General features: G+C 58.5%; 1 protein-coding gene and 1 pseudogene across 2 annotated transcripts; both read right to left on the reverse strand.

Annotated features, from left to right (window-relative positions):
- Positions 1 to 3,441: 3,441 nt before the first annotated feature.
- Positions 3,442 to 19,807, reverse strand: ATP13A1 (ATPase 13A1). Of its 2 annotated transcripts, XM_055430417.2 has the most exons (26): positions 19,396 to 19,807; positions 16,567 to 16,656; positions 16,297 to 16,487; positions 14,846 to 14,918; positions 14,503 to 14,658; positions 14,333 to 14,402; positions 14,148 to 14,254; positions 13,503 to 13,632; positions 13,330 to 13,385; positions 12,371 to 12,497; positions 12,151 to 12,288; positions 11,951 to 12,071; positions 11,404 to 11,561; positions 10,956 to 11,131; positions 10,772 to 10,882; positions 9,675 to 9,800; positions 8,784 to 8,892; positions 7,143 to 7,342; positions 6,963 to 7,059; positions 5,947 to 6,107; positions 5,761 to 5,875; positions 5,477 to 5,673; positions 4,364 to 4,506; positions 4,108 to 4,219; positions 3,882 to 4,025; positions 3,442 to 3,796 (listed from the first exon to the last, which is right to left on the reverse strand). In XM_055430417.2, exons 1-26 carry the CDS (start codon positions 19,774 to 19,776, stop codon positions 3,686 to 3,688), a joined length of 3,600 nt encoding a protein of 1,199 aa, XP_055286392.1. In that variant the 5' UTR covers positions 19,777 to 19,807; the 3' UTR covers positions 3,442 to 3,685. The 2 variants fall into 2 exon arrangements, with proteins under 2 accessions (XP_055286392.1, XP_055286393.1); XM_055430418.2 differs by lacking the exon at positions 9,675 to 9,800.
- Positions 12,504 to 13,323, reverse strand: LOC148777194 (NADH dehydrogenase [ubiquinone] 1 beta subcomplex subunit 3 pseudogene; annotated as a pseudogene).
- Positions 19,808 to 20,030: the final 223 nt, after the last annotated feature.

Genomic DNA, 20,030 nt, shown 5'->3' on the forward strand with positions numbered 1-20,030 from the left:
TCTCATTGCAGAGCACAGGCTCTAGGCGCGTGGGCTACAGCAGTTGCAGCTGAGGGCTCAGTGATCGTGGTACATAGGCTTAGTTGCTCCTTGGCACGTGGAATCTTCCTGGACTAGGGATGGAACCATGCCCCCTGCATTAGGAGGTGGATTCCTACCCACTGTACAATCAGGGACGCCTCGGTGATCCGCCACTAGAAAGCATCTCACTTCTGTGTGAGAGACGCTTGTGCTCTGGCTCCTCACAGAGCGGCTCGAACAGATGTGAGCTAGGGGCACGCACTTTAATGTGGTTGATAATTTTAATCACATCACACAAAATGTTAAGTTCAGGTGACATTTTTCGGCTAGCAGTACTTCTTTATGGATGACACACCGTGTAGACTCACGCTCAGAAGTGACCTCTTTGACTCAAGTAGTGAAACCAGAAAGCCTTTTAGTCACGGCAGCCCTTCAGTCCATGCGTATACCGACACAGGGGCCTGATACACAACCACTAGACTTGCGGTATTGGTTGGCAACAAAAGGGCAGGTAACATATTCTCATGAAAAATATACGGCAAACATTGCTGCCTTGTCACACTGGTGGATTAGTCCACCTGGATTGTGTACCATGTTGATTTGTTAATCCTAACAACTGTACCTCAATATTCTCTATTTCATCAGTTTACTTATGAAAGTGAAAAGTGAAAGTGCCAGTCACTCAGTTGTGTCTGACTCTTTATGACCTCATGGACTGTAGCCCGCCACGCTCCTGTCCATGGAACTCTCCAAGCAAGAATCCTGCAGTGGGTTGCCATTCATTCCCTTCTGCAGGTGATCTCCTTGACCCAGGGTGGAACCTGGGTCTCCTGCAGTGCAGGTGGATTCTTTACGGTCTAAACCACCAGGGAAGCCTAATTATGGTATCCTCTAGTTATGGCACTAGCCAAAAAAGGAACACACGCCACCTTTTGAACTGCAGCCTCTCCTAAAAGTTCATGACAAATGTCCTCAGCAGCAGGAAGGATCAACTCTTCACCAACAGTAAAGGGCTTAGCTTTAGCAATAGTGTTAGCCACTAAGAATAATGTTTTCTGTTCAGACATTTAATGAAGTGGTGGCCTTCAATAATTGCTTCTGTTCTCCAGTTCACTTTTTTTCTTTTGAAAAACTTCAAAGGCTTGTCTTTTAATGCTGGGTGCTTGGTCTCCATGGGGCAAAGCAGTTTTGAAGGCTTCATGGTTTTGCTGGATAGCCAGTTGCCCATATTATTCAACATGGTCTTAGAGAGTGTGAATCACCTGTTACAATGAACCCATAACTTAATTATGCTAGGACTCTTGGTTGCTATTGTTTAGTTGCTAAGGTGTGTCTGACTCTTCTGCGACCCCACAGACTGTAGTCCACCAGGCTCCTTTGTCCATGGGATTTCCCAGGTAAGAATACTGGAGTGGGTTGCCATTTCCTTCTCCAGGGGATCTTCCCAAACTAGAACTCTTGGTATTTTCTTCCAAATGCAGCTTTTTTTTTTTGCAGGGGTGGCAGTCTTGGGAGTTTTCTGCTGTCTCACCACTGGGTCTTTCCTCCCTTACAGAGCTCTCTAGCGACATTTGTTTTCACACATTTTGGCTAGGGTCAGCTTGTGGCCTTATCAAAACCGTAACTGAGACAAGTGTGCAGTTTGGGAAACAGGCACGGACGGAAATGAAGTGGTAAATAAAATGGGCAGGCCACACATGGACTAAAACAGTGTCGGATTCTGACTTTAACCCTGCCATCAGATGTAGCTGTAAAATTGAAGTACATCAACTCGCTTGCCACTATAAATCCTGCCAAGAGATGCAGCTTAACTGGCACTTGCCGCTCACTGATGGGGATTTGAGCCTGCAAGCAACTGATGTATGGTCTGTGCAGTGGAGCCTCTCTACTAATGAAAACCTGGCTCTGTGGCTGCTTCCTGTGCTGGCATCACTGCCTCAGCTCCACCGCAGACCACCAGGTATTAGATTCTTTTAAGGAGCGCACAACCTAGGGATCTAGGTTTGAATCCTTGCATGCGCAGTTCATGATGCAATGAGAATTTAATGCTGCCACTCATCTGACAGGAGGTGGAGCTCAGGTGGTAATGCGAGATGGGGAGCAGCTGTAAATACAGATGGAGCTTCACTTGACCACCTGCCACTCACTCCCTGCTGAGCAGCCTGGTTCCTGAGGCCCAGGGCTTGGGGACCTCTGCCCTAACATGCTGGGGCCGAAGACACTACTGGGGAACCCCCGTGAGGGCTCAGCGCTGGATCAGGTCTCGAGGGCCCAACTTCAGGGCAATCAGAGCACCCCTCGGACCTCTCATTCACGGAGAGTACAAGGACCCTTGCTCTGGGCCCACTAAGAATCATTCCCAGCAAACCCCCATCCAGAGTGCTCCCCCGCCCCAACTGGAGTGCCTCAGATGGTCTCAGGGAGCCCTGCTGGATGCGGTCTGGCACCTCTGTTGTTCAGTCACTAACTGGTGTCCGGCTCTTTGCAACGCCATGGACTGGGAGATAAGCAGAGAACAGCAGGCACCTCTCCCCCTCTGGAAACCCTGGCCAGTGGCCAGTGTCCAGTGATGCTCACGGCTGGTCCCAGCCCCTCCCTCACTTTGGCTTCCAGGGCTCTCGGTGGGCTGTGGGCCACACCTCCTCTGATGGGGAAGCCTGCTGGGTGGGTGGCTGAGGATGACCATGAAGCAGGAGCAGAACAGGGTACAGTCCCTCACTGAGCATCGGCGGGGAGAGGAAGTTGTCCAGAAGCCTGGGCTTGGGTTCCGTGGCCTGAGGTCGTCATATGCAGCTTGTCAGTTATCAACGGCACCCACACCCCCACTCGAATTTCTGATGGGAAATAAAAGGCTTTTTCTAGTTTTTTTTGGCTGTTGAAAAGGTAAGAAGTCTCTGACTGCAGCTCTTAGCTCTCATGCTACCCAGTCCACAGCTCCTGCGCTGTAGTGGGTGAACGTCTTCTGGAAGGAAGGACAGTGTCAGTACTGAGCGCCAGACTGCAGGCCAGACCCTGGCTAGGATGTGACCTAGCGCTGGCACCCGTGTGCTGCAGAATCCTGAGGGCTGTGACCTGACTCAGTATTTGTAATGACTTCAACTTCCTGTATCTGACATCACGAGAGGAAGGCATGCTGTTATTTTGCATGTTACGTAAAAAGGAAAATTGCCATGATCCTAAGACTTCCCTGAGTGCCTGAGGTGTCAAAAACGTGAAGCTGCGAGGCCATGGAAGCATGGAAGTGCTTACAAAACTAGCAAGTGCACAGAGAGCTCTCTGGGCTCCGAGCTTGGTCTGTCCAAGGGCCGAATGTGTTGCAGAGCAAGGTTAAAACCTCACACTGCCCACGGCGGGAGGCAGGGGCCAGGACCTTCCTTGGGGACCATTCAGATCCTGACAACACCTTCTGTGGCACACAGATGCAGGTGAGGCTTCTTAAAATCATCGATGCTGCTTTATTTACCAAAGGTGCTGGCCCAGGGCTGGTTCTGCCAGCCAGGCCCTTAGACAGCCATAGGGGGGTAGGGTGTGGGGGTGTCCCAGCTCAGTCTCGGTGGGCAAGGCCACATCAGCCTCACTGTGCGGGCAGCGTTCCCTCCTGGGGCCCTCGTGGGGCTCCTGCCCAGTGGCAGCAGGGTGGGCAGCAGGTGCCAGCACTGCTGTCTCAGGAAGGCACTTTCAGCTTTGGGGTCCCCAGGAAGAACTGCAGGACGCGGTCGGCCAGGAGCGCCAAACAGAAGTCCAGGAGGAGGACCTGAGCGATGACCAACTTGAACTGTGGGGCAGGGAGTGCTGGTGAGGCAGGCGTCCACAGACAGGGCCAGGCCGGGTCCCGGGACCGTGTCTGCAGAGCGACTCACCTCCACAGGGATGTCCACAAGCCCGAACTGGCTGTTGAACTCAGGTGAGGAGCCGAGGAGCAGGCCCACAATGGCCAGGAGCGACACGGCCAGGCTCCACACCAGGGGCCTGTTCTCAGGCAGGCTCTCCATGAAGGGTGGGCCCTGTGGGACAGACGGATGGAGAGCTGTGTCACGGGGGCCCAGAGGGTGGGCAGGGGGTGCCTGGGCAGGGGCTGGGCCTTACCTTGTAGTTAATGGCGAAGGTGGCCATCTGCATGGCCATGGCCATGATGTACACTGTGCTGTTGACTAGGCTCGGCTCAAATTCTTTGTATAGGTCCACAAACTGCTCCTGCCTGCGGGGACACGGAGGGGTCAGGGCCCCGTTGGGACCCCTGCTGTACCCCCTGCCCCTCAGAACCAGGACTGTGCCGGCCTGGTCGCCCCAGGCCAATGTCTGTTCGAGTCCCTCCTGCCCCCCACCCTGGGCGGGCACTCACTTCTCAGGGCTCCGGGCCTGGGCCTCGCTGTACAGGTAGATGAGGCTCATGAAGTGCACACAGAACTGCAGCGTGACAGTAAGGATGGTATACAGGTTGAAGATGCTGGGCAGAGGCCGCTCTCGGGACAGTGTCTTCAGGGGCTGCAGAGGCAGGCTGGGGTCAGGGCCCAGGCACAGCCCGGGGCCACCCACCCACCCTGCTTCCCGCAGGCCTCATGCAGAGAGTGGCCACTGAACTCTGGGGGCTGCAGGGGCAGGCTGGGGTCAGGGCCCAGGCTCAGCCTGGGGTCACCCACCCACCCTGCTTCCCACAGGCCTTAGGAAGAGAGCGGTCACTGAACTCTGGGGGCTGCAGGTCGGAACCAGTCCTCCGCTCACTACTCCAGCTCCGCAGTCCCGATGCCACCCCAGCCTCGCTCAATGCCCGCGTGCTGCACGGCTATCACAGGGGTCTCATGGCCCACCGCACTCCTGCTCTAGAATGAATGTAAAGCCCCTGCCCCCATGACTGCTCATGGCGCAGGTGCGGTCAGTGCAGACCACCGCCCACACCCTATGGCCTCCTGCACCAGCCCCTGACTACCTGCGACCTTTGTGGGGGTTCCTGGCTGCTTCTCTTGTTCTTCATGTGCTGACTTGAGTGTCAGCATCACACAGGCCTCCCTGACCGACCCCGAGGCCGCTACCCACAAGTAGTGTGTGACCCTACTTGGTGTTCTTCTCAGCATGCATACTCTGAGTGGTCTTGATAATCGTTTCCCCATCTATCTTGTCCTCACCTGTGTGGCCCACCTGAGACCCCAGCCTGTGGACAATGCTGGGCCAGAGATGCTCCACTCTGAAGAACCCAAGTGGGCGCCCACCCTGCCTCCGATCTCCATCTGAAACTTGGAGGTGACAGTTCCCACCCCAAGGGCTGCTGCGCAGACAAGTCAGACCTGCAGCTCCACCTTTAACAGCGTGCCCTGGGTGGCCCAACTGTCAACTGATGGCCAACCAGCAATCCGAGAAGCCTCTCAATACCTCCAGGGCAGGAATCGTGGCTCAGAGAAGCAGAGGGTACCCTGGGGCTGGGGCAGGAGCCCCTGCCTTTCTCAGGCTCCTGGCCCACCTTGGAGCGGGAGATGAAGAGGAAACAGCCAGCCAGCAGCAGCCCCTGCAGCGTGGCCTGGAAGTCACTGAACTTGACACCCTCCAGGTACAGGACACTCTGGCTGTAGGCCAGGATGAGGGCGTTGAGCGCCAAGATCTTGAACATCTGCAGTGTGGTCACCAACGTGCATCGGCCCTGCTTGATCACGTGACAAACTGCGGGGGAAGGCAGGTGTGGGCCTGGGGGCCAGGCAGTATGGGCCGAGGGGTGGGGTAGCGGGAGGAGCAGGCAGCAGAACTCACTGCACTGGATGGAAGAGAGCTTGGAGGTGAAGGGCGCGGCGATGCTGGCATCCCCCAGCTTCACGATGGGCGTGCTTTCGTCCTCTAGGTCCCGCAGCACCTGACTCAGGCGGTCCTACGAAGCAGGCAGATGGGTGAGACCTGACCACAAGGGGGCGCTGGTGCCCCCCTCCTCCGGAGACTCACCCGCTGGGAGGCCAGCTGTTCCTCGGCAGGTAGGAGCCCTGACCTCTGCTTGGCAGCCCTGGAGGTGGCCCTGACTCCGCTGTTGCTCAGGATGGGGCTGTCCCGGGGCCGCCGCCGCCGTTCAACGACCCGCTCAGGGGCATTGGCCAGGAGGGCCACACCTGGTGGGAGAGTGTGTCAGGAGCCAGAGCGTGGAGCTTCTGCTCAATGAAGCTTGCCCAGTACCAAACCCCCCATTTCACCTGCCCATCCCCCCCAAGGAGCCAGCACCTCAGACAGCATCCATCCTACTTTCTACAAACTAATTATAGAATAATGACAATAAAAAAGCACACGCAAATAAAGTATGTGACACTACATAGGTCCAAAGCGATTCCCAGAGAAGTTTATTGCCCAGAGTCATGCGGTCATGAGAACTGCAGCTGATAAACCAGTAAGTATCTGAAAAGCACGGGAAGAAGGCGGGGCTCCCCAGGTGTGCTAGTGGTGAAGAACCCGCCTGCCGGCGCCGGAGACCCAGGTTTGACCCCTGGGCCAGGAAGATCCCCTGGAGGAGGGCACGGCAACCCAGGCCAGTATTCTTGCCTGGAGAATCCCATGGACAGGGGAGCCTGGTGGGCTACATGGGGTCCCACAGAGTCGGACACAACTGAAGCGACTTACCACGCACGCGTGAAAGAAACAAAGTTAAACTGTCTTTAAACACCAACTTGCTATCTGTGCTCTGCTGACACAGAATCAAGGTGGTGAGCTCTCCTGCCTTGGCTTTGGTGCTCACACAGTGCCTGGGTGGAGGGCTGAACAAACCGAGTTGTGTCCGCCTGTGGAACCTGCCTGGGCCCCCACCACACTCTTCCTCAGGCACGTGGATCCCTTCCTGGCCTTGGAGCCCTCCAGATCCCCAACCCCAGTGGTCCGTGCCCCATCGGTTCACCGCTGGTGCCTTACAGAACTGTGGCGCGCCCCTGACGGAAAGCCAGGGAAGGCAGAGTGTGCCGCCCCCGCCCCCGGCTCACCCACGTCGGCGTGCTTCAGGGCGCCCACATCATTGGTGCCATCCCCGCACATGAGGGTCACGTAGCCCAGCTCCTTCAGGCTGGTGATGACAAACTCCTGTCAGGGGAAGAGACGGGCCGAGTGAGGACTCTGTGCCATGCCCAACACCCTGCCTGCCCTCTGCCACCCCCTGTACCCACCTTCTGTTTGGGGGCCACTCGGGCGAACACTTGCACGTAGGGGATGAGGTGAAGCAGCAGTTGGGGGTCCTCGGCCTGCAGGTGGGCCAGGCCATCGCCTGTGAGGCACAGCGCGTGCTCCTGGGCCAGGGTCTTGGGGGAGCCCTGAGCCAGGGGCTGTGAGATGCTGCCGTCGATGGAGTGCCACTCACATGGGCCACCTGCAGGGCCAGGGCCCAGGGTCAGCTGTTCAGGTGGGCCCTCAGCTGGACCCCACGCGTGCAGTCCTTGCCCTCCTTCCCCGGGGCTCCTTCTTACTCCCTGCCCTCCTAATCCAGGTCCACACCAACCCGCACCTACTCAGCACCCACAGAGGTCGTCCATGAAGGCTCCGACACAAAGAATCTGAAAACCTAGGGCCTAAGCTACTAGAGACTGCATGAAGAGGCCAGATCCAAACCCAGAGAGCGTCTGCCTACAACCCTGCTCTCCTGGACCAGGGCACCCCATGTCACTTCCTCAGGCCAGACGCTGCTTGCTATCCACTTCTCCTTTCTAGCTCGTGGGTCTAGGCCCAGATGCTGAGTGTCAAGGCTGAGGGCAGTCTACCAGCCCTTGTGGCACAGGGCTGGCAATGAGCTGTCTCAGCCTAGAGGGAAAGCGGTCTCCACTTGGCTTTGTTCTAGCTGTTTTGCTAAAGTAGCTTAGCTGGAAAGCCAGCAGTCTTGGTAGTCATCTCTGGGCCACCCACCTATGATTTCCCAGGCTCTGGAAGAGCGCAGTGCCTGGGACTGGGACAGAGATCTGGGCTACAACACAGACCCAGAGGAGGGCGAGGAGGTTCTGGCAGCCCCCCTGGCTAGGCCATGCCAGCATCCTCCTCTGTCTGGCCTACTGCCTGGTGACACCCCTGCTGCATGCTGCTCCCAAGCCAGGCCCTACACTGGGTACCACCCTAGGGCATCTGACAGATTCCACCCCACCAGCTAGAGGTGCTGGTACTGGATTTGTCTCTTGACCAGTCTGATTCTGAGGCACCACTCACAACCAGTTCGGTTACTCAGGAGACACCAGAGACCACGAGCTCTGGAACTGAGTTCAAACCCTCAGTCACAGTTTCTCCAAATGACCCAGGTGGATGGCTTCACTTCTGTTTCTTTATCTACAGAGCAGGGACCCCCACAACTGATCCAACTGGGTTCCTATGTGGTGCGGGGATGGCAGGCCCTTCCTCATGGAGCAGAAGGGCTGACCTGGTGAAGCAAACCAAGGCCTCTGCCCTGGGTCCGGCCACACCAACCACGAGGACCAGCAGTCCCTGTGCTTTCAATGGGAGCACTCAGGCAGCCAGCTGGGCCCCAGTTGGGGGGAGGCCATGAAACGTGGGGTGCTGTGGCTATAATCCAGCGCCTTAAGATTGCAAGTCACTGCCAGTCCTGGAGCCAGGGGTCATCTGCACGCTGCTGCACGGGCGGGGTGTGGGGTTCCCTGGCCAGGTAGCCTGAGTGTGGTTACAGGGCAGTGCTGTGACCAACAGGCCTGTGTCATGGGTGCCGGAGGACGCCAGGCATGCTCACTCAGGCCTGGCACAGGGTTAAACCACCACGTGGGAGCTGCTCTTGGACTTGGGGCCCCCCCAGCTTATGAGACATGGGGCCTCACCTTTCCCCGTGGGAGGCTGCAGGATCAGTGTCTGAGCCTTCTCGATGAAATGCAGTTCCCGAGCCACGTGGCAGGCAGTGAGTGGGTTGTCACCTGTGATCATGACCACCTGGGGAGATGGCAGACAGCCAGGAGAACGGGGCTCAGTGGTCAGAACTGCAGCCTGCAGACACGGGGGCTAAGTCTCTCCTAAGGAAGGCCACAGAGAGAGCTCCTGGTCTCCTACCAGGGACTGGGCTTCCAGGAGCCATAACGTCTGGTAGTAGTTTCTACAAATTGTATACGTGTTTGTGTCTTTGTGAGAACACTCACAGCCTTTAACTGTAACATACACCAAGAACCAGCCTTTGGTGTGGATCCTCTTGGCTTGGAGCCTGGTGATGGGAAGACGGGCCCTGACTGCTGAGGGCCAGGTGAGGACTAATGATATCACTACCCCCTGACACTTCCAGCTCATCTCCCATACCCTAAAACTGCATCCTGAACCCCCAACTAGGAAACACCAACCACGAGGACTGCCAGAGCAAAGTCACTGGGACAGACGCGGCCTGTCTGGGTGTGGCCTCCATGTCCTCTCAGCCAGTCTCAGCTTTTCCCTGAGACGGGATGGAATGGAGGAATAGCCCTCATCTCCCAGGGATGCTGCGGGCCTGATGGGGTGAGGTGAGAAGGGTGGGCATGGATCCTAGAGCATCCTCAAGATGGGACAGCACGAGTGTCGAAGTCCTGGTGGCACTCAACCAAAAGCCATGCTCTTTGCTTCCAAGGCCCAGATGCCCACCCCTGGGCACCCCATGGAGGGCCAATTGTCTTCTACTGTCACACCCCCTCTGAAGGAGCAGCCAAGACCGCCCACCTGGGGGCTGGTAGAAAGGGGGCCAGTGGCTGTACCCGATGGGAAGCGTTCTGGATCTCACGGATCACGGCCTTGGAATCAGCCTTGAGTGGGCAGGAGACCACAATGAAGCCGACGAACTTGAGGTTGCACTCCAGGGCCTCCCGCTTGACCTCCCGGGCCTGTGGATGCACACACCGGGGCCCTAAAGATCTGTTTCTGTCCTCCTTCCCCAATACCTAAGCTCTGACACGACAACACGGTGGGGCTGGGGCATCAGAGACAGCCCCTATTTGCAGGAGGGGACCTGAGGGTCAGAAGGTGAGAGACGTGGGGAGGGTGAGAGGCGCCCTGGTGGCAGAGGGGCTGAGCAGTGGCTGGGCGGTCCTGGCTCCCCAGCGGCACCGCTACCCTCTATCACAGACACAGCGTGGCACAAAGTCCCTGTGAGTCCACTTCCAGGACGAGGGTCCGGACTCTCCTCTGATAGGCACTGCGCGCAAGCTGACCCTCCTCAGCACAGAAAGCAGGAAGCCTGCCCTCGTGGAGCCTGCCCTCTCCGGGGGGACCCGCACAGTAACTGCACAGAAAGCAGAGAACCCAGTGCCCCAGGAGAGGCGGGGGCGGGGGCGGGGGGTGGCACGGCTCCTCTGCGGCGCTCGGGACACGGAGGCAGGACCTGCTGCGCTTCCCCGAAGGATCTCATGGCCACTGGGTGCAAGCAGATGAAAGCCACTCGGATGAGGGCCGAAGTGGAAGCAGACAAAGGAGCAGTGTTGGGGATGGAGGTGGAAGGAGTCCACAAGGTTGTGGGCTGTGACCAAGGGCTGGGGATGCCCCACGACTGTACAGGGGCCAGGTGGCTGGGCACGGCAGGGGCAGAGCTGGGGAACCCGAGGTGCCCCAAGGCCTCCCCAAAGTGGGTATGAGGTTAGGAGGTGAGACCTGGGTGTGTTCTCCAGGGAGCAGCCCCGGATCTGGGGACGGGATGGGGTCCCTTAGGGGAGGGCGTGTGCTGGGGAGAAGAAACCGCAGAGGGAGTGCCACCTGGGGCTTCAGGGAGGAAGACGATGAAACTGTGGCCGCTTGTGGTCACAGGGGGTAGAGGGTGATCCGCACGGCGGGTTGGCGGGTGGGGGGCCTGGGCCCTTACCTGCTGGTGAGTGAGGTGCCCCAGCTCCTTATACCCCAGCGCCAGAACTCGGGCTCCTTCCCGGGAAATCTCCGTGTGAATGTGGTGGTAGTCAGGTGGGCACTGGGCGAACTGCAGGGAACGCAGGGGGAGATCACCGACCGCCCTGGACACCCCCTCCCGACCCTGGCCGGGGCTGGCTCACCATGGAGTGCAGGGTTTCGGGGGCCCCCTTCACGGCTGCGATGTAGCAGAGATCAGTGGAGCCAAGCTTCTCATAGGAGGCGAGCACGGACATTCGCTTTAGGGCACTGGCAAAATGAAAGCGCTGGTGAATTTTCAGCCCCTGAGTTTTAATACTTCGGGGGAATACTTTCTCATCTGGAAACAAATAAGCACGAGTCCTGAGGGCCTTCGCTCCAAAGAGGCCGCCAAGCCCCCGCCCGCCCCCGCCGTGCCCTTCCTCCCTCCGCCCCGTCCTCCCCACACCTCCACACACGGGGTCTGCCTCGGGGAGGACGCTGCCCCAGGTCAGAGGCGAGCCTGTGCCCACCCACCTGCCCCTGGGTTGAACACACAGGCGTCTGACAGGTACCCTCTGCCTGCCCGGGGATGCACAAGCTGGTGGCGTGCCTGAGGCTCCAGCCCCTCACCTCTGGTCAGGGTCCAGTCTACGGCCGTCAGCATGGCTTTCTCCAGCGGGTCACCCACGAGGGTTCCGTCGTCCAGCTGCATGAGGGAGTGGCACGAGGCCAGGGCCCGGTGTGTCTCTATGGGGATGCTGGACACAGGGGTCACCTCCTTCCCGTCCCTGCAGGGAGGAGGACCCGCTGGTTACCGAGTGGAGGGGAGTGGGTGGAGGAGCCCCTGGGGATTCCCAGTCAGGACGAGGGATGGGCCCCCCCACTCCCCTCCTGTCACGGGGCGGGGGCAACGGCGACAGGGCGTTAGGGTGTTGCTGTGGTCCTTGTAACGTCTGTGCCTGCTCCACGACGCCCCCGAGATCGTGTGACCTCCTGAGGCCCAGGCTGAGCACCGTCGCTCACACTGAGAACTGCTGGGGGGGACCCTGGAGTGGGCCTCGGTGGCAGGGCCTGGGCCAGGCCCTCACTGTGAAAGCTCAGGCTGGGCAGCCCTCTGTCCCCTGAGCGCCCAGAAACGCCCCCGGTGGCACCTGGTGACCCTGATGCCCGTGCTCACCGGAGCCCGGCCACTCCGCGCACCACCAGGCTGTCACTGGTCAAGGTCCCCGTCTTGTCGAAGCAGCACACCTCCACCTTGCCAGCGAAGGGGATCCGGAAGGGCTCCGTGCAGTACATGTCTGGGTGGTGGGAGCCAGGGTCAGGGGTCCTGCTGGGCCCCAGCCCACTCGGCACCCCGTCCCTGCCCCAGGGACTCACAGAGCTTGGCCAGAGCGATGAGAGAGGTGTTGACGGCCAGAGACAGCTCAATGGGCAACTCAGGGGGCACGACGGAGGTGAGGATCAGCGTGCATTCCAGAAAGAGCTTGTAGCGGTTCCGGCTGGGGTCCTTGGTACCTGCACAGACAGGGCCTGCCAGTTCTGGGGACCTGGGCCTGGGGCCGAGCAGATGGCGGGGGGAGGGAGTCAGGGCGCTTACCTTCGATCCACACATAGGTGGCTGCTGCGATGGCAAAGACCAGGAGGAAGAGGATGAAGATGAAGGTCTCCAGGTTGTTGGCCGTCACCCTCTTGACCCCAAAGAGGATGGTGCGCAGCAGCTTGCCCTGGAGGGATGGAGGGGCAGAGGGCTTTCCTGGGAGGGCAGCAGCCTCTCCTGCCCCGCGACTGAAGACGGGGGTCAGGAAAGGAGGTGGCTGTGACTGGGGCAGGGGCTGAATTCTCCAGAAGGAGAGCTGACCATCATCTTTCCTAAGGAATCCTTAAGCCACTTTTTCTTTTTTACAGTGAAGAAATCTTTTTATAAGGAAGTTAAGACATTAAAAGATATTTCCAGGTACTATCTTCAGTGATGCTTCTTATCTTTTTTCTGGGACTCCAGGTAATATTCAGCCCCTACAGCTACCACAAATGCAGCAAATCCCCACTTGAATCCTTTTAACAATGCTCCAACAAAGGAAACATTATTTGCAAAGTCACCCATGTATCTCCAAGCTCCACTGCGGCCCCACGGATCCCTTAGTCCTCATGCAGCCAGTTTCTCCTGGACAGTTTCTAACAGTGTCCCTTCTCTCTTCCATTGTTTATAATCTGGAAGTTCCATTTCACTAGGACCGTGTTCACGTCCATGTCCATGGGCCATGTCTGACAGCAATCTGACCTCAGGACACTCCCTTAAGCCACTTTAGTGTTTTCTTGGCCCAGATGGTTTGTGATCCCCAGGGGTGCGGGGTCACAGTCTGGGGTCTCCACTAGAGCCCTGGCCAGGGAAAGCGGACCTGCTCTGGGGCTTGTCTCTGCACTGTGGCCCTCAGCCCAGCATCTGCTACCAGAGAGCGCTTATGGGCTGGATGTTCTGGGGTCTGAAAAGGCTGCCACCTCAGCTGCCCCCCGATCACCTCAGGTACCACCCTCCTCAGGATGGGCAAGGTGCCACACCTGGGATGTGTTGAATCCGGTCCTCAGGACGTAGGCCACACACCCATTGTCCACGGCTGGGGAGACAGAGAGCGGGTGTCACTCGTGCCTGCATATCCTGGCCCTCTCTTGGGGCCAAGCAGACCCGGGGTGCGGGGTGGCAGGGCGGGGACCCCCACAACCGAGGCACCTACGCTTCAGGCCTGCGGCGGCTTTCTGCGGGGGGATGTGCTGCACAACTTTGGTGCCCCCGAAGACGACGTGGAGCCGGGCGTCGGCCTGAAGGTCCAGCACCCGACTTGGGCTGAGGTCCTCGATGGGCTCCTGGGGAGGAGGGGAGGATAGTAGAGTCAACGGCTAATCCCACCCTGGCCTCCGTCCCTAGTCTGGAGTCTGCAAGGAGCCCGCCCGCCCCTCATGGGGCTCCCCATCCAACCTGGTGCGTGTTACCAGGCTCACGGGCCCGGTCTGTCTTCTTTCTACCTTCGGCACACTACTGACTCCCCAGGACCCTGTACCCAGCCTTACCCCGGAGTCGCAGCTGCTGCTTCTCCCTCAGCCCACCACAGCCTGAGACCTCAGACTGCCTGACTCCCCCCTGATGCTGCTGCCTCTCGTCTCCTCCTTCCCCCTCTCACCACCTGGCTTCCCTCAGTCCAGGGTGCTAACCCCCCAGGAACGCCAGGACCCTCGTCTGTGTCTCCTTCGTCTTCTGGGCTCCGTCCCTCCTGGACCTGAGCCTGGGCAGGACCCTGGCCTGTTTCCTCCCCAGGGAGTGTGATGCTAACAGGCCTGAGTAGATGGAGGAGCACTCCCCTCCCCGATGCCCGACCCAGCACCTTCATCTGGGGCACCGACTCCCCGGTGAGCATGGCCTCGTCCACGATGCAGCGGCCCCGCAGCAGCAGCACATCGCACGGCACCAGGTTCTCCTGGGGGGAGCGGCCTGTGGGGCAGGGGCGGGGGGGTTGGACCGAAGCCTGAGGCAAAAGCTCCCACAGGGCAGAGCAGGACTGGGCCTCACCGATTGAGACGATGTCCCCGGGAACAATCTCATCGCTGGCGATGGGCCTCCACTTCCGGCTTCGGTAGACCTGGGCAGGGGCGGAGTGCCGTCAGCTCTAGGGGAGCTCCCGTGATGTGCCCCAAGACCACGGGGACCCTCCCACCCGCCCCCCACCCCACTGGCTGCACCTGGACCAGGTGGGGCTTGTTGCCCATCTTCCGGATCTCTGCCATGTTCCGCATCTGCTGCTGCACCAGCGAGGCCTCAAAGGCCACCAGCATGGACAGAGTGAAGACACTGTAGTACCAGTACTCGTCCAGACACCAGAGTCCCACGCAGAACACCTGTGGGGCACGGGCCTGTCTGTTCCCAGCAGCACGGGGAGACCGCCTGGGGCAGGCCAGCTGGCACGCTGAGGGCCACGCTGCCCGCGGGCTCTGACCACGAGGGTGGGGGATGTTTTCACATTAGGAGGTGGGCTAGGAGAGTCCCAAGAACAGGTGGGGAGAAGGACCAGCACTGCTGCTTTACCTGGAACACAAAGAAGGGTGCCGTGGCTCTCTCCTTGAACAGCTCCGAGAAGTCAGGCACCACCATCTCGGCCCTGAAAGAGACAGATGGCTCACCCTGTTGTGGGCAGGAGGCCCCACCCTCACATCTCCCTGGGCGACGGGACGCTCCATTCAAGCCTGTCCTCCTGACCGTGCAGCACCAGGCGGGCACGCTGACTGCCGCAGCCCCCTGCTCTGCAGAGTCCTGACGAAACCTCTGAGTCTGCACTGCAGGCACTTCAGGGAGCAGCCGCCCGCTCGGCCGGGCTGGCAAAGACAAGAAGCTGTCAGGCGGCGGGGGACAAGGCTGGGGAAGACGGCTCACTGTGGGCCGAAGCCCTGAGGCTGCACAGAGGAGGCCGGGCAGCTGGGGCTGTGGGGCACCCTGGGGCCTGAAACGAAGTGCCGGAACCCCACCCTACCATGGGGGGCGCGGCCTGAGCTGGGATTCCCCAAAGACTCCCTGGGTGAGAGCTCTGGGATCTGAGGAGGGCTGAGGCGCGCTCTGCCGCACGCTGGGTGGCGGCTGGCTCTGCCCCAGGGGCCAGGTCAACCTGGGCTGTCTTCGTTCGGCCCTGCAGAACTGCGCTGACGTCCGGGATGCGGGACTTGAGAAAAGGAAACCGCACAGTGGCCGCGTCGCAATACAAACCGAGCTCCAACCCGGACTGTGCAGGGTGCCTTCACCTGAGTGAAGGTGGTGTGAAAAGGGACATCCCAGGCTGCCCGCACGCTGACCAGGGTGGGGTGGGAGAAGAATCAATAAATGCTTCCGGTAAGACTTCCGATTAGATTGCTGGGTGCGGTAACGTTTTTGTAAGTTCTGAAAAGCAGCTAGGTCAGGAAGTAATTCCCTAGAGGTTCTGAGGGTTTCTAAGTCAAGGACAATCACCACCAGGATGCGGGCTCTGAAGCCCAGCTCTGCTCCCACCCAGCCCGGTGTCGACACAGGTGGCTCTGGTGCAGATGAATGGAGACAGCGCTAACACAGCACCTGTGTCCCACCTGGCACAAACAAGGGCTGTTCCGATCACCACCATCCGTTTTCCTTATCATCACTCATATGGTGCTGGGTATGTATGAGGAGAATGACAAGGATTCACATCTACAGACAAAACTTTAAACGAAGAAGAGAACTAGACACACAGGGCATGGATGAACAGCCCTGGGCCAGGGCTCCCAGCTATGGGCCCTCCAGGGGGTCCCATCAGCAGGCACGTTGGGAGAGACTAGACCAGAACAACTTTCTCAAATAGAGCCTGCCACGTCCACCTGGGACGTTCTGTTGAAAAGGCAGCCCCCCCCCAAACCACTGAGCACACATGAACGGGGCAGGTGCCATTTACTGGAGCAGGGACCTGGCCTGTGACTATAAGGCAGAGCCCCAGCCCTGTCTCAGCAGGGGTAACACACAAGGATGCTGGGACTCACTTGTTGCTCCCAAACTTCTTCTCGGCAGCACGAATCTCCGAGTCCTCCTGGAACCCTCTGTTGCTCTGGTAGAATGAGAAAGCGTTTCCCACTGGAAAGGCCACGGGGAGAAAACACTTCTTCTCCAGGGCATCATAGGAATACTTGATCTTCTGGAATTCAAAGGACAGCACCTCCTGCCCATCTTCGCCCTGTGGGAGGTGAGTCTGTGGCAGGGGCCTCTGGCCTGGGGACCCCATCTGAGCCCATGCCGGAGCCAGTGGTCCCTACCTCATCGCGATGCAGGGCCACGAGCTCAGTGGAGCCGTTGTTGGGAGTTGGCACCACCTTCACGAAGGTTGCTTTGTGGGCATCGTACTCCTGTGAGAGGCAAAGCGCCACTGCTGAGCCCTCCTCAAGTCCCAGCTCCACATTCTGGAACATACCACTGGGCTCTGGGTGTGGACTTGGCCACACCCAGTTTACCATTGGGAGAAGGGACAGCATTTCACTGGGCCTTTGGTCCCGCCCATATCATAAAGCCAGGGTCATGAACAGTGCCAAAAGCCCAGGGTTCTGCTGACGAAGATAAACTCCAACAGGAAAAATGCTGCCTGGCATGAGGTACGCTCTCAGTCCATGTGAGTCAGGCCCTGTCCCAGCCCACCTGGCCTGCTGCTTCTGCTGACCCCCCGCCCCCGCCGCCCATTATTATTCTGTGTTCTAGAGTGACAAGGGACAACAAGGCTCATCCTCGCTTCAGTGAAAGGCACATACTGTTTTTTTTTCCTGCCTGGAGCGCATGGTCACACCGCAGGCTTTAGGCCTTTGCTCAAATGTCACTTCCTCAGGAAGCTGCTCCACCTCAAGTTCCCTCACAGAATCCTTGTCCTGGTTTTCCCTTTTGCATTGACCCTGGAGTTCCATCTCCCCCACTAACACCATGAAAGCAATGCATTTTGTTTGTTGTTATTTCTCCAGCACTTAAGACACAGAGGCACTGAATAGAGCTGCGTTAGTGCTCTCTGCCGGAGAAGGCAATGGCAAGCCACTCCAGTACTCCTGCCTAGAAAATCCCATGGATGGAGGAGCCTGGTAGGCTGCAGTCCGTGGGGTCGCTAAGGGTCGGACACGACTGAGAGACTTCACTTTCACTTTTCACTTTCATGCATTGGAGAAGGAAATGGCAACCCACTCCAGTGTTCTTGCCTGGAGAATCCCAGGGACGGGGGAGCCTGGTGGGCTTCCGCCTATGGGGTCACACAGAGTCGGACACGACTGAAGTGACTTAGCAGCAGCAGCAGCAGCAGTGCTCTCTGCTATGAGCTGCATCCACTCCATGGCTACTCCACCAGAACCTGTGTTGCCCTGTGTCTTTTTTTTTGGGGGGGGGGCGGTGTGGAGGACACAGCAGTGATCCTGAGAAGCAAAGCCCTGCATGGTCCACAAAGCAGGCAGAAACTAACGACAAAAGACAGAATTACCAACCCTGGGAATGCCAGGTAGAATAGGTGCAAAGTAGTACACCGGCCGCACGCCGGGTGCTCTGCAGATGGCATCTCAGGTTCTTCTTACACTGGCACCCTGAGCTAAGTGTTACGGTTCTCACTTTACACAAAGCAAAACTGAAACCCCAAGAGGAGAAGCACCCTTGTCTGAGATCTCTGATGTAAACTCAGATCTGCCAGTCCTAACCTCCAGCTGTCGAGCTCTCCATTTTTGGAGAGGAAGTTAATAACAGTCCCACTTTTTAGCTGCAGGCTAATAGGCAGCTGGAAGTTTGGGGGTGTCACCCCCCCCACTTCCCTCCATTCTTTTGTCCCTCACTGGGGTCTTTCATTGCACTGACTGGAAGCTACCAATCCCAGAAGTCTGAGTCTCCCTTCTGGGATAAGACAGATTTCATTTTCTCAAAAGAGAGAACTCAGTCCATATTTGGAGTCAGACAGGTTGTAGGGTAGGGTTGTTGCTCCCCTTTCTCTTTCTGGAGCCCTTGGTGCTGTTCCCTTTCTCTCTTCTTGTAGCAAACACGTCTGGGTTGAGAGGGGAGGCTGGTTGGAGCCCGACCTCAGTCCCCATGGCTCCACACCTGCTGGAGTCATATGAAGCAGGCCCAGAGGGCAGTGGACAGTCAACTGCTGAGTGGGCAGCACGCATCCAGACCTCACTGTTAAAGGTCACGTCTACTACCGTGCTGTTGTATTCTGAGGGCAGCCTTCCTTAACATCAGACCCTTGCAAACGAACATAAGGGTCTCTGAGCAGTTAAGTCACTTGTTCACAAATACCCTCTGCTCCTCTTAAACGCTGCAATTAACTGCATTTCAAGCTCATTTTGGTCGCTGTGGGGTGGAGGCTCCCAGCGCTGGCCGGCAGGACCGATGCTCAGTTCTCAAGATGCACAGACAGGAATATCCATCCTACAGGTCTAACCTCACACTTTGAAAAGCAAGGTAGGAGGCAGACAACAAAGAAGGCAGGACCGATTCTAGGAGACACATACTCGCTAGTATCAGTTCAGTTCAGTCGCTCAGTCGAGTCCGACTCTTTGCGACCCCATGAATCACAGCACGCCAGGCCTCCCTGTCCATCACCAACTCCCGGAGTTCACTCAAACTCATGTCCATCGAGTCGGTGATGCCATCTAGCCATCTCATTCTCTGTCGTCCCCGTCTCCTCCCGCCCCCAATCCCTCCCAGCATCAGAATGTTTTCCAGTGAGTCAACTCGTCGCATGAGGTGGCCAAAGTATTGGAGCTTCAGTTTTAGCATCAGTCCTTCTAATGAACACCCAGGATTGATCTCCTCTAGAATGGGAGCTAGCAAATGGTGACATATGCTAGGCTCTGCGCTAAGCTTTTTACAGGGTACCTTATCGAATCTAATTGACCACACCAGGGAAGAATTTCAGAGAAGGGAAGTAACCTGCGCCGGGGTCGTACAGCTAAGTCAGTAGCCGGTCGGAATTTAGCGAGCAGCGTAAAAGGATGGAGGGTGCCCGGCGGAACCTGGGACCGGCTGAGGCAGCCCCGGCTGGGTTGGGGACCGACACGAACGCAGAGGCTGAGATCCGCTGTGAGGCCTGACCACGGTTGTGGTCGGTCTCGGGTGCGCACACTTACCGGGGTGCAGGTGAGCGCGCAGTGCGCGTGCACGGACCAATGCCCCGAGAGGACGGTGAGCGCGTGCGCCAGGCAGATGGTGGCGAGCACAAGCAGCGCGGCCTCGGGGATCTGCGCCCAGCTGCTGCCCCAGCCCCAGAAGCCGGTAGCTGCGGAACCCAGCCAGGCCGGGTAGAGTAGCCCCACGAACGGCAGCAGCGTGAGGCGCCGCAGCAGCGCCAGCCGCCGGTACGGCCACACAGCGGCGACCAGCTCGTCGCCGCTCTGTATGAGTGCGGGCCCAGCGGCAAGGAGCGAGCGCGGTTGCGGCCTGGGCTTGGGCTGCCCGGCGGGCCGGGCCCCGCGAGGAACCGCATTGCCCACCGCCGCCTCCGCCGCCATCTTTCCCAGCGCCGCGCTCGCTTCCGGGCGGAGGCCCCGGCTCACTTCCGATGCTTTACTTCCGGTAAGCCCTGGGGGCCGCCATGACACACGGGAGGAACACGAGCCCGGAAACGGAGGTGTTTGTGTCTGAATTTTGCTCCTCAGGGCGTCGCCATGACAGGCTGTGCCCGGAAGGAGACGCAGGGCACTGCCATGACAGAGAGGGCTTGAAATGACTAAGACCGCCTACCTACTCTGCCACGCCGGACTGA

The sequence above is a fragment of the Moschus berezovskii genome, chromosome 8, assembly GCF_049115385.1.
Source record: "Moschus berezovskii isolate FMDL1 chromosome 8, NW_MosBer_1.0, whole genome shotgun sequence".
NCBI lineage: Eukaryota > Metazoa > Chordata > Mammalia > Artiodactyla > Moschidae > Moschus > Moschus berezovskii.